This window comes from Nicotiana tomentosiformis, chromosome 12, assembly GCF_000390325.3.
Source record: "Nicotiana tomentosiformis chromosome 12, ASM39032v3, whole genome shotgun sequence".
NCBI lineage: Eukaryota > Viridiplantae > Streptophyta > Magnoliopsida > Solanales > Solanaceae > Nicotiana > Nicotiana tomentosiformis.
This window is the reverse complement of record NC_090823.1, coordinates 124,249,125-124,262,026: the sequence shown is the minus strand read 5'-3', so window position 1 is coordinate 124,262,026 and position 12,902 is coordinate 124,249,125. Positions and strand designations below refer to the sequence as shown.

General features: G+C 40.8%; 1 protein-coding gene across 1 annotated transcript; it reads right to left on the bottom strand.

The window, feature by feature from the left end:
* Positions 1–4,231: 4,231 nt before the first annotated feature.
* Positions 4,232–11,645, bottom strand: LOC138903347 (uncharacterized). Its single transcript, XM_070191305.1, has 5 exons — positions 11,154–11,645; positions 10,435–10,904; positions 10,035–10,344; positions 9,545–9,812; positions 4,232–4,581 (listed from the first exon to the last, which is right to left on the bottom strand). The coding sequence occupies exons 1-5, from the start codon at positions 11,643–11,645 to the stop codon at positions 4,232–4,234; spliced, it is 1,890 nt and encodes a 629-aa protein (XP_070047406.1).
* Positions 11,646–12,902: the final 1,257 nt, after the last annotated feature.

Below are 12,902 nucleotides of genomic sequence, written 5' to 3'. Positions count from 1 at the left end.
CAAAAGAGGATTCCAGTTCATCCTTATCCTTCCCGACTTGACTGGAAGAAGCCTTTTCAACCGCTAACTCAGCAGAAATTATTCTCATTTGTTGTTCCAAAGCTCTTTTCTCTTATTCAAGAACGTCATTTTCCAATTGAAGACCTGATCGCGTCCAAATGCACACCTCTAAACAAGGAATGAAATGGTCGATTACAATTATAGTAACCCAACGAAGAGTCGGGGTCTAATCCACAGGGAGCTAGATGGGAGTTAAGGGTATATATTCTAATGCGTGAAATTGAATTATCTTAATTTGCACTTCCACAAAAAGGGTTTTGTTTCTATTTCTAAGTTTACACTAAAGTTTGCAGAATAAAGAAATAAGACTAGGATAGTTATTTTTGATGTTTTCAAATTGATAAAAATCCTAGGACTGTGACCATTGTCTAGGTGTGCCTAATAGGATAAATACCTTAATGTTTGTTTTATTGATCGAGGTGTGTTATAGCTATCAACTCTCAATTACTCACTTAATACCTCTCGGTCAGAGAGTGGTTTTGCCCAATTTGGCTTTCTCAAGACCAAATGGGTATCCCACAAAATAGTTGATAAAAGCTCAAGTTGGGTTATTACTATCTCTAGGTTGAACCCTTTAATTGGGTTAATTAATCTCTCGATTGACCCAATTCCTTGTTAGCCAAGTTTTCCTAGACTAAGTCCCTCTTTCTCAAGTAAAGACTAAGTCAAATAGGCATGAACCAATATTTGCAACTATTAATTCCACAAATTAAACCATGAACTAGGCTAAATAACAAACATTCAATCATAAACAAGTACTAATTTAATTACCCATAAGGTTAACACACTAGGGTTGGGTCACAACCCTAGTAAAAATCTAGCTACTCATGCTTGGGTTTGAAGAAGAAGAAGAAGAAACACTAATTAAACTCATAATGTAAGCTTAAAATAATAAAATCTATTGTAAAATACACCAAAATTAGTAAACTTCCAAAAGAGACAAAGAAAAATGGCTACAGTACTTGTTGATGTCAAAAACTTAACCTAATTTTGTGAAACTTGTCTATTTATACAGGGCTAAAAATTTCAGACAAAAATACCCTTTGGGAGGTTCTGCGGCCGCACAATTCCATGTGCGGTCCGCAGAATTCTTCATCTGGCAGGAGTTGGGATTCTGCAGCCGCACAATTCTGAACTGCGGCCGCGAGACAATATTTCAGCGGTCTGCAGATTTAGCACTGCGACCGCAAGGTACTCTTTTGTGGTCCGCAATAGTATGATTGCGGCCGCAAGATAATCTTCTGCGGCCGCACAAATCTTGTGCGGACCACACTTCAATGAAGCTCTAGACTTGGTTGATTTGTCATCTCTCTGATCTTGGTCTTGAGCCCTTATTTTGCGGCTGCACAATTCATGTGCAGTCCGCAATTACCCACACTACTTATGTATTATCAACAAGGCGACACGTTAAACATTCATGCACATATAGTTCTATTGTGACACTTGAGCACCAAGAGTTGACTTTATTCATCAAGGAAGCTCGCTCTCTCATGTAGGTCATTGTGGATCCCAAACTCCTCCTCCTCGACTCTCCGTTTGCATAGCTCAATTGAGAATTTTAGCACTCATTCCGAAGATTTATGAAAGATTCACTCATCTCAAGTACCATAGGCTTTCCCCTCATGTAGATCGCCACTAATGTAAGCTCACTCAGCTTGAAATCAAGTAGGGCTTCTTTCGGGATGTAATGAAGGCTTTTGGATTAGGATTGGATACACTATGGTTGAGTGGGTTCACCTTTCCTTAAGCACTCCATTTTGTTATTCTCGGCTCACACTTTGCCAATTCTTTGAGGCACTTTCTTTTCCTTGGAGAACTAGAGAGACTTAACATCACTCTTTCTTGATCATGACATTCATTTTCTCCCTCTTTGATTTTTCCATGTTTTGGATAATTACCTCTCTTTGAATCCCTTCAACTCTTCCACTTATTCATTTTTTTGTTTTTTGCATTTTTCTTTTTGTTCTTTTCTTTTCTTGCCTTTTCCTTCTCATCATTTCCTTTTCTCTTTTTGTGCCTTGATACCTCTTTCAAGTTCTTCGTCTCTCCTCCAAACTTATGTTTTTAGCCAATTGTTTCACAAGAGTGTTAAAGAAAGCTCGGGTGCCAAGAGAGGGTCACGACAAAATGGGTAAAGGTTTGTAACATGGTTATCAAATGAGAAAGGCTCGAGGTTCAAATAGGTTGAATAGGGATAACAACTTTGGTAGGCAATAAAAAATTCAAATGGGCCAAGGAAAGCCTACAATCACTTCTCAAGCCAAGCAAAACTTAAGATTTCACCTTGAAACATATTCGGGGCAAGTTCTAGACCTTTCGTACGGGTACTTGGACTAGCAACAAAGCATCTCACCCCCTCATGAAACTGGATTTTTATAGAGGATAGAGTCGAGGGCCCACAGCGACCACATTCAAGATTGAAAAATACTATGTTTCGATTAAACCACTCGATGATTGCCTAAGTCAACACAGGAGTTACAAAGTTGCTAACTAGAGCTATTTCTTTCAAAAACCTTGTTTTTAACCATAAGCACGTAGTTAACTGTGTTGGTGCCAAGTGAAGCATGTTTGACTTTTCGAGAATGACTTAATTAGGTCTTTTTATTCATTACTACTACTGTTATTACCTAAACACCAAAAACGGACTCAGTCCCTTAAGAAGGTTGTCACGCCATCAATCGTTTGGAAGAGTCACCTGGTTCACACAAAAACTACCTTTGGAAAGAACCATAGCATTAAGAAAATCAAAGGCTTATTATCTACTAAAACATAAAAAGAAGCTGCTAAATCAAAAGGAAGCTCCTAATTCAAAAAGAATCTACTAAATTAAACACTAACTAATAAGAAAACAAACATAAAGAAGCTACAAAGCCAAAAACTATTGAAAGCATAACTAATATACATAATGAGGGAGAAGGAGAAGATATATACATAATGAGAGAAAAGAGAGAATATATACAGAATAAGGAAAGAGAAAAAAATAATTCCAAGTTATTACAAGCCAATTATCTGAGAATCATCAAATAAGATCAAATAAACTCCACCCCCTCCCCCACTCCACCCCCCAAATAAAAGTAAGCATTGTCCCCAATGCTTAACAAAATAAGAGTAAAGGAAGGGTAAGAGTGAAGAAAACTTCCTATGGATCCTTGGACATCTCTGTGTCCAAAGCAACATTACCGCCTGCAGTATCATTCAACTGGATCTCATCATCCTTAACTTTGGGAGTGACTAGGTTGGTGAACATGTGACACACTGCCTCGGCAGTGTCGGCAGCGAGGTCTGGCTCCTCAGACTGGCCAGCTGGTGCTGTAGGTGCTGTAGGATCTGGGCCTGGATGGTGTGAGTCAATCAGCATGTCAAAAGGGATGTCTTTGGCTGCAACAAGCTTGGTAACCTGTCTCTGGAGCTTGTCCACTGACTTCTTAAAGGCTTGGGACTTTCTCATCTTCTTTACTTCCTTGCCCAGCTCTTCGATCACTGACCCATGTTGCACCAATGTAGCCATGATTGTGTTCTGGTTCTCCAGGAACTTCTTCAGAGTTTCTTCCACTGATGGGGGCATCTGAGGTGCTAGAATAGAAGACTGTGTTGCAACAGTACTGGATAAGTCAGACAGCTTTGCAGTGGCTGTCTGCATCCAGTTGTTGAGACTCGCCAATATCTGGGAGACTCGCAGCGCAGAAAGTAGAGCAGTAGGCATGAGCACCGCCTTCAAAGCCGAGGTGGAACCTGTAGCAGGAACTGCTGTAGGAGTTGAGGATGGTGGTGAAGGTATAGCTGCGATACTAGCTGAAGGCTCGGCCGAGGTGGATGGAACATTAACAGCCTTTGCAACTACCATCGATGGATCATAAGACTGGCATGTAGTGGTAGACGGCTGACCCTTTTTCTAAGGGTTGTGTGCATACATCAGTAAGTACCATGAGAAAGGCTTCTTCGGCCACACCTTTGTGTCAAAATCCCTCGGATCCATGAGATACTCTGTAATGGTATTGGGATACGGGTAGGATGTGTCATCTTGCCGAGCGACCACAGAGATATTGGCCGACATCACGGCACCCACATTGATGGGGTACCCGGCCATGATGGAAGCAACTAGAACAATTTGAGGGATCGGAAGATATGTCTCGTTCTGGCACGGGTCTAGTCTGCTGCATACAAAGGTTTGTCACCCCTTTGCCTCAAAGCTCAGTGTACTCCTGTGAATAGAAACCCCTATTATGATCCATGGTGATGGTAGCTCAGGATCTGCTAGAATCTCTGCTAGCCAAGGACGAGCTGGATCCCCAAGTGCACATTTCTCTAAGTACTTTGTAGGCTCGACAGCATCAAACCCTAAGTAGGTGTTCAATGTGTGCTGATCAAATCGCACGTTGAGGTTCCTCACTTTAGTCACCTTTGTCCCTCTCTTGATATGGGCCACATTGGCGTAGAATTCCCGGACAAGGTACTCCTTCGCATCCACCACGCTCTGGGTAAACCACATCCACCCTTTGCATTCTCGAAACTGTCTAAATACTGCAGGGTTATAACTCTCAAGATCTTCCAACTAAAACTGCCGCTCAAGAGTGACCGACCTCACCGGCCACCATTCACGGAAGCTGGTGAAGGCGGCCAAACTGACAAATCGGTCCTCTCACACCTCTTTCTTCTTCAACCTTTCAAGGCTGGTAACAGTACCCCCCCTACCATCATCTGGGATGTCCTAAGCTGATGTCTCTGGTGCCTGAGGGACAGGTGTAGTGGAAGGCTCAGAAGCCTGACTGGCACTCTCCGAACCCTCGGAAGTGTCGTGTGATGATAACGGCTCGTCCCTAAGCTGATACCTCCCTGGAAGCCTTGACTGGACGGTCGACTAGTCATGTAAAGAGGTTGAGTTGCCCTCTGATACGTCCCTAGATGGGACATAAGAACTGGCCTCGAAAAGGTCTACACCTCTCCCTCTGCTGACTGTTGTTTTCTTTCTGATTTCTTATTGTTGGGCACTAGGTAAGGGTCTCTTACCTCATCCCCGAGAAGGGTCACCCCTTCCTTTCGAAGTGTCGCCTCTACCTCTAGATCAAACCATTTTCAGTACCAAGCAAAGCTGATTGTTAGTTGCAATTCAATTTTAGACAAAGAATTAATGTAAGGACACATCAGAAGATACAGTGAGAGACACAGTTGAAACATGCTTACAGGGTAGGGATTTGCGGTCCGCATATTTTTTATTACGCCCGCAGAATGGGCCTTGCAGACCGCATAATTCTTTTTTGCGGCCGTAGAATTGGATTGCGGTCCGCATATTTTTCATTGCGGCCGCAACTCAGATACCACAGATATGCCAACTCTTTGATAACAGAGAATTGGCTCTTTTGAGGCCACAACCTATTTTCTGCGATCCGCACAAATTATCTTGTGGCCGCACATGTGAGTCACCAATTTGTCAACTCTCTGAAGACAGTAAAATAGCAGTTGTGCGGCCTCGATGGAAATTCTGTGGTCCGCATATTTTTCCTTGCGGCCGCAGACTCATGCTTAACTAAGATTGCCCTAGACTCATCTTCTGCGGACCACACAATTTCTTGTGCGGCCTTAGATTTCAAACAATGACGAACAAGCAGTACGTTTGTCTAGGGCTAGCAATCTTTGCACAATTTTGACATAGAAACAACATATAAGCATGAAAATCTATTTACCCATTCCCCCTAGAGCATTTTTCGGTCTACCCACTACAGATTTACCCCACCTGATTGTTCAATTAGATTCAACAGACAAATGGTCTAAAGTTTTACTAAAAATTAAAAGAAATTAACAAGATTATGAAGCACACCGTATATGAATAAGTGCAAGAGGTGAGTGATCAGCAGTTGCTAGGAGTGGGCAGATAATTTAAGAAGAAGTTTCAAATTGGTACAAGTTGTGAGCTCAGAGAGGGAAAAGAGGAACAGTGCCCTAGCCTCTTTATTTATACTTAACGATTTTTTGCCATGGGAAAGAGAAGTGAGTGCGGCTGCAGAATTCTAGTTACGGAGCGCACTCTGTTACCTGGGGGCTTCAGTGCCCTTTTGTTTTACGGTCCACAGAATTTGGTGTGTGGCCGTAGAGCAATAATTACGGACTGAAGATTTGGTGTTGCGGCTGCAGATCGACCCTTTTTCTAACGGACCAACTTCAGAGAGTTGGCATTTTTCACATTCCATTTCAGCGGTTCCCAAGATTTTTGTGCGGCCGCAGAGCACTTTTGCTGCAGCAACTGGAATTTGCGTGGTCTGCATTTTTATGCTCACTTAGCTAGATTTCTGTCCACCATTCCTGTAAAGCACACTCATCATTTTAACACACTTCAAATCAAGTTAGCATAAAAATGACTCCTAAATACATGAGAAACAAAGAAAAGAAAAACACATGGGTTGCCTCCAAAGAAGCGACTGATTTAACATTGCGGCACGACGCAGATTACCATCATTTGAAATGAATCACCGCCACAATGTGGCCATCACCAAATTTTCCCAAATAGTGCTTCACCCGGTAAACATTTACTCGGTATAGCTCATTGTTTTTGTTCTTCAAGTCCAATGCACCAAAAGGCGTCACACCCATAATCTCAAAGGGACCACTCCATTTATACTTTAGCTTTCCGGGAAACATCCTCAACTGTGAGTTAAACAACAAAACAAGATTTTTTACCTTGAACTCTTTGTTCCAAATGTATTTGTCATACAAATATTTCATCTTTTCTTTGTACAAGGACGAACTTGCATAGTCATGATACCGTAACTCATCCAATTTATTCAAATGTGCAACCCTTAAGTTAGCGGTTGCATCCCAATCAAGATTCAACTTCTTTAGAGCCCACATGGCTTTGTGCTCAAGTTCCACCGTAAGATGACAAGCTTTGCCGAACATCAATTGGTATGGAGACATTCCGATATGTGTTTTGAAAGTCGTTTGATAAGCCCATAATGCATCATTAAGATTCTTTGACCAATCTGTCAGGTTAGCATTCACTATTTTGGACAAGATACTCTTTATCTCCCTGTTGGAGACTTCCACTTGACCGCTAGCTTGTGGATGATAGGGAGTCGTAACTTTATGAGTAACATCATACTTTCTAAGTAAAGTGTCAAAAGACTTTTTGCAAAAATGCAACCCCTGACGAGATAAAAACACAAAACATAATTATGCTCACTAGTCGAATATAGTAAAATATAATATCGTATCCACTAGGATTGGAGTTAAACAATATTATTATAGTTTGTAGTTAGATTACTATCCAAGATGATCAATAATTGAGAATTATATGAATTAATACTAAAATTAACTAAGAATCTAGAGCTAATTGACTAATGACAATCAAACAAAAGTAGCAAGGAAGAAATCAAAGGGAGAAAATAGGGGTTGATTGGATATGTGCAAGATACTTGTTTGGGGAATTAACTCTAGTTACTTCACTTCTATGGTTCAAGTGAGTCTCTCGAATTCACTCTATTATTAGTTCGAACGTTTAGTAGAAAATCCTCTTTCGATTAAGTCTCAACCTCACAATATAAACTAAGTTAAGCTTAGTGAAGATATGCAAGAATTTGTAGTGGGTTAATCTTTAGGAGAACCTCTTTTGATTATCCTCCTAACTAGGTCTAAACAATAATTCAACTAACCTCTTTCGATTACTAAGAAGAATCAACGAATTCAACCAACAAGATAATGCAAAACATCACAAATTATGCCTCTTTCGATTACATAAATATGTGAATATATATGCAATAATAAAAATACCCAAAACGATTCAATACATAAAACTAGAGTTAATATCCACAAACAATTCTCAAAATACCAAATCCATCAATCCCTAAGGAATAATTACTCCATGGATATGGAAAAATTCATCACAATTAAGTTTAAGTCAAAGGAAAATATAAAACATCCAAACCCTTGTCTTGAGTGAGGATGAATGATGAAATCCTTGTGCTCTTGCTTCTCCCTCTTCTCCTTAGCTTACTTAGGTCTAAATTATGTCAAAAGTCCTCAAAATACCATTTTTCTATGTATATATACCAAGTAGGGTTAGGCCCAAACAAATACACCTTCTCCTACGCGAAAAAGGACACTTTTCCGGAGTTGGACATGCCCGGTCGCGCACTTGGCCGCACACTTTTCACACTATTCTGCCCCATATGCGCGGTCAGTGCACGACCGCGCATTTGACGTGCACATTTCACCCTGTTCTGTTGGAAATTTTAAATTGTAGTCCTTAAAATTAGCTTTCCAACAATATACTGTGGATCCCAAACGGAGTTCCTAGAGAAAAGTTATGTGCATTTTACTAAACGCTGCGCAACATGCATACTCGATTCTTCGTTTCATTCTACTATCTTCCGTTGATCCCTGAACACGATTCCAGCTTAATTTCTTGGGCTTTTACTCAGATTTCAAAGCTCCAAATCACTTGAATTCATTCCATAACATCTACATAGCTCGGAATCGCTCCTACAAGTTATAAAACACACAATTAGTGCAAAACACTAGCAATTAAAGCTCAAACTCAACTAAAGTGTAGTAAATTGGAATGTAATAATCGACTAAAACATGAGATTATAGCTTGCCATCAACCCCCCATCGCTTATGATAGCCCACATAGTACCAAACCTTGTGAAAATATTCTTCTTCAAGAACGCCACCACACTTCTCGCTTCATTGTTGGGTAGAGCAATGGCCTCAACCCACCTAGACACATAATCAACCGCGACCAAGATATAGGTGCTTACACAAAAACTCACAAAAGGACCCATGAAGTCAATTCCCCACACATCAAAGATATCAATCTCCAAAATGGTAGTGAGAAGCATTTCATTCTTCTTCGAGATTCCACCGGCCCGTTGACATTCATCACATCTTTTTACCACATCACTTGCATCTTTATAAAGAGTGGGCCAATAGAAACCACAACTTAGCACTTTGGTTACCGTTCTTGCTCCACCATGGTGACCACCATATGGAAAAGAATGACAAGCCCCAAGAATATCACTTTGCTCTTCTTCCGGTACACATCTTCTAATCACCCCATCTATGAAAATCTAGAAAATGTATGGCTCATCCCAATAATAATCTTGACAATCCCGTTTGAGCTTCTTCCTTTGATTTGAAGAGAACTCATCCGGGATGATTCCACACACAAGGAAGTTTGCTAGATCTGCGAATCATGGCACCTCCTTCATTGAAATAGCCAAGAGTTGCTCATCGGGGAAGGAGTCATTTATTTCAAGGTCATCATGCGACCTTCCCTCCTCCTCCAAATGAGACAAGTGGTCTGTCACTTGATTTTCACTCCCTTTTATATCTTGGATGTCAATATCGAACTCTTGCAACAAAATCACCCATCTCATCAACCGAACTTTGGAATCTTTCTTGCTCATAATATAGCGAAGTGCCGCATGATCCGTGTGGACAATAATTTTTGCACCCATCAAGTACGGGCTGAACTTCTCAATTACAAACACACTTGCAAGGATCTCTTTCTCTGTAATAGTGTAGTTGACTTGGGCATCATTCATGGTCTTACTAGCATAGTAGATCAGATGAAAAATCTTGTTGATGCATTGCCCCAAAACAGCTCTAACCGCTACGTCACTAGCATCGCACATGAGCTCAAAAGGGATACCCCAAATAGGAGCGGTGATAATGGGAGTGGTTGTCAACTTGAACTTTAACAATTCAAATGCTCTCATGCAATCATCATCGAAGTGAAACTTAGCATCTTTCTCTAAAAGCTTTCATAACAGGTTCACCACTTTAGAGAAATCCTTGATGAAACACCGGTAAAACCCCGCATGGCCTAAGAAACTCCGCACACCTTTCACCGAAGTTGGAGGTGAAAATTTAGAAATCACCTCAATCTTTGACTTGTCGACTTCAATGCCATTCTTTGAGATCTTGAGGCCAAGGACAATGCCTTCCTCGACCATGAAATGACACTTCTCCCAATTTAGCACCAAATTCGTTTCTTCACATCTTGCCAATACTTTATCCAAATTTGCCAAGCAATCATCAAAGGAATCTCTAACCACCAAGAAGTCATCCATGAAAACTTCAAGGTAGTCCTTCACCATGTATGTGAAGATAACTATCATACACCTTTGAAAAGTCGCCAGTGCATTACATAAACCAAATGGCATCCGCTTGAATGCGAAAGTACCATAAGGACATGTAAAGGTTGTTTTCAGTTGATCTTCCAAAGAAATAAGGATTTGGTTGTAGCCCAAATATCCATCTAGAAAGCAATAGAAAGCACGGTCGGCCAACCTATCAAGCATTTGGTCAAGGAAGGGAAGTGGAAAATGATCCATCCTTGTGACTTTGTTGAGCTTGTGATAGTCCATACACACTTTTCACCCGGTCACCGTTCTTGTGGGAATCAACTCATTCTTGTCATTGATGACCACTTTCATGCCCCCCTTCTTTGGGACACATTGCACCGTAGAAGTCCACGAACTATTGAAAATGAGGTAGACAACCCCGGCATCCAACCACTTGATAATCTCCTTTTTGACCACTTCTTGCATAGCGTCATTGAGTCTCCTTTGATGTTTAATAGATGGTTTGGCATCTTCCTCCAAATTGAACGTATGCATGCAAAACGCGTGGCTTATTTCCCGAATATCTGCCAATGTCCATCCAATAACCTTCTTCCTCTTATGTAGTACTGCCAAAGTAGAGTCCAGCTGCACGTTAGTCAAACAAGAGGAAAGAATAACCGGTAAAGTAGAACAAGGGACAAGAAATTCATACTGAAGATGTGGAGGCAATGGCTTCAACTCCAATGTAGGAGGCTCTTTAATGGAAGGCTTTGTAGGAGGAGTTTTCTTATTTTCAAGATCCAAGGATAGTTTCTAGGGTGCATAGTTGTACGACCCCATTCCTTGCAAAGAGTTCACATATTCCATGAAGCCATCCATCTCGTCATCATCAAAGTTGAGCAAGACGGCCTCCAACATATCACCCACATTGATCGTGGCACTTGAATCATCAATAATTATATCGGTTACCAAGTCTATAAAAGAACACACTTCGTTGCTATTTGGTTGCCGCATGGATTTTCGCACATGGAATACCACTTTTTCATCACCCACTCGGAAGGTGAGTTCTCTGGCTTCCACATCACAAAAAGTCTTCCCCATAGCAAGGAAAGGTCTTACAAGAATAAACGGCACCTCATAATCCACTTCACAATCAAGAATGACAAAATCCGCCGAAAGAATGAATTTATCAACACGAACCAATACATCTTCAATCACTCCCAACGGTCTCATCATTATACGATCGGCCATTTGAAATCTTATAAAGGTGGGTCTTGGTTTCCCAATTCCCAAAGTTTTGAAAACCGAATAAGGCATCAAATTGATACTTGCCCCAAGATCACAAAGAGATTTAGCAAACTCGGCACTTCCAATGGTACAAGGAATTGTGGAAGCATCGGGATCTTCCAACTTAGGAGCCATTGAATGCACAATTGCACTCACATGATGAGTGACTTTGATAGTTTCAAAATTCAGTAACCGCTTCTTTGTCACCAAATCTTTCATAAACTTTGCATAACCAGGCATTTATTCTAAGGCTTCACCTAATGGCACATTGATCGAGAGACTACTAAGTCCCTCTTTCTCAAGTAGAGACTAAGTCAAATAGGCATGAACCAATATTTACAACTATTTATTCCACAAATTAAAGCATGAACTAGGCTAAATAACAAACATCCAATCATAAATAAGTACTAATTTAATTACCCATAAGGTTAACACACTAGGGTTGGGTCACAACCCTAGTAAAAATCTAGCTACTCATGCTTGGGTTAGAAAAAGAAGAAGAAGAAACACTAATTAAACTCATAATGTAAGCATAAAATAATAAAATCTATTGTAAAATACACCAAAATATAGTAAACTTCCAAAAGAGGCAAAGAAAAAAGGCTACAGTACTTGATGATGTCAAAAACTTAACCTAATTTTGTGAAACTCGTCTATTTATACAAGGCTAAAATATTTGGACAAAAATGCCCTTCGGGAGGTTTTGCGGCCGCACAATTCCATGTGCGGTCTGCAGAATTCTTCATCTGGCAGGAGCTGGGATTCTGCGGCCGCACAATTCTGAATTGCGGTCGCGAGGAAATATTTCTGCGGTCCGCAGATTTAGCACTGTGGCCGTAAGGCACTCTTTTGCGATCCGCAATAGTATGATTGTGGCCGCACAAATATTGTGTGGACCGCACTTCAATGAAGCTCTAGACTTGGCTGTTTTGTCATCTCTCTGATCTTGGTCTTGAGCCTTTCTTTTGCGGCCGCACAATTCATGTGCGGTCCGCAATTTGCACGAGAGTCTGCTGAGTTTTCCTTCTTTGGTTGCGGCCGCAGATGGAATTCTGCGGACCGCAATTTCTTCAGCGGCCGCATAATTCCTTCCGCAGACCGCACTTTGTAGGCTTTTGTGCCCTTTTATTTCCTTGTGCTCGAACTACTCCTCTTTGATCCGGATTTCATCTCAGGAGTCCAACTTCTAACATTCCTACAATTTTGCATATTTCATTAGTTTTGGGACCGCAATTCAATGTTTTTAGACTAAAACAAAAGCTAAAAGGCGCTAATAAGTAGTCAAAATCTTCACTTATCAAGACCTTCAAATTGTTCTTTCCAATTGTCAACCTCGGTACATAAATCAATTACTTGATGGTCAGTTTGAGAGACTCTTTTCATAAGCTCAGTGCCTATCAAATTAATCTACAAAAAAGTAGGAGAAGAAGAGTTATGAATGAGGAAAAGGAAGAAAGGAAATGTAAGTAAACTTATACCTTAAGAGAAGAATGAACA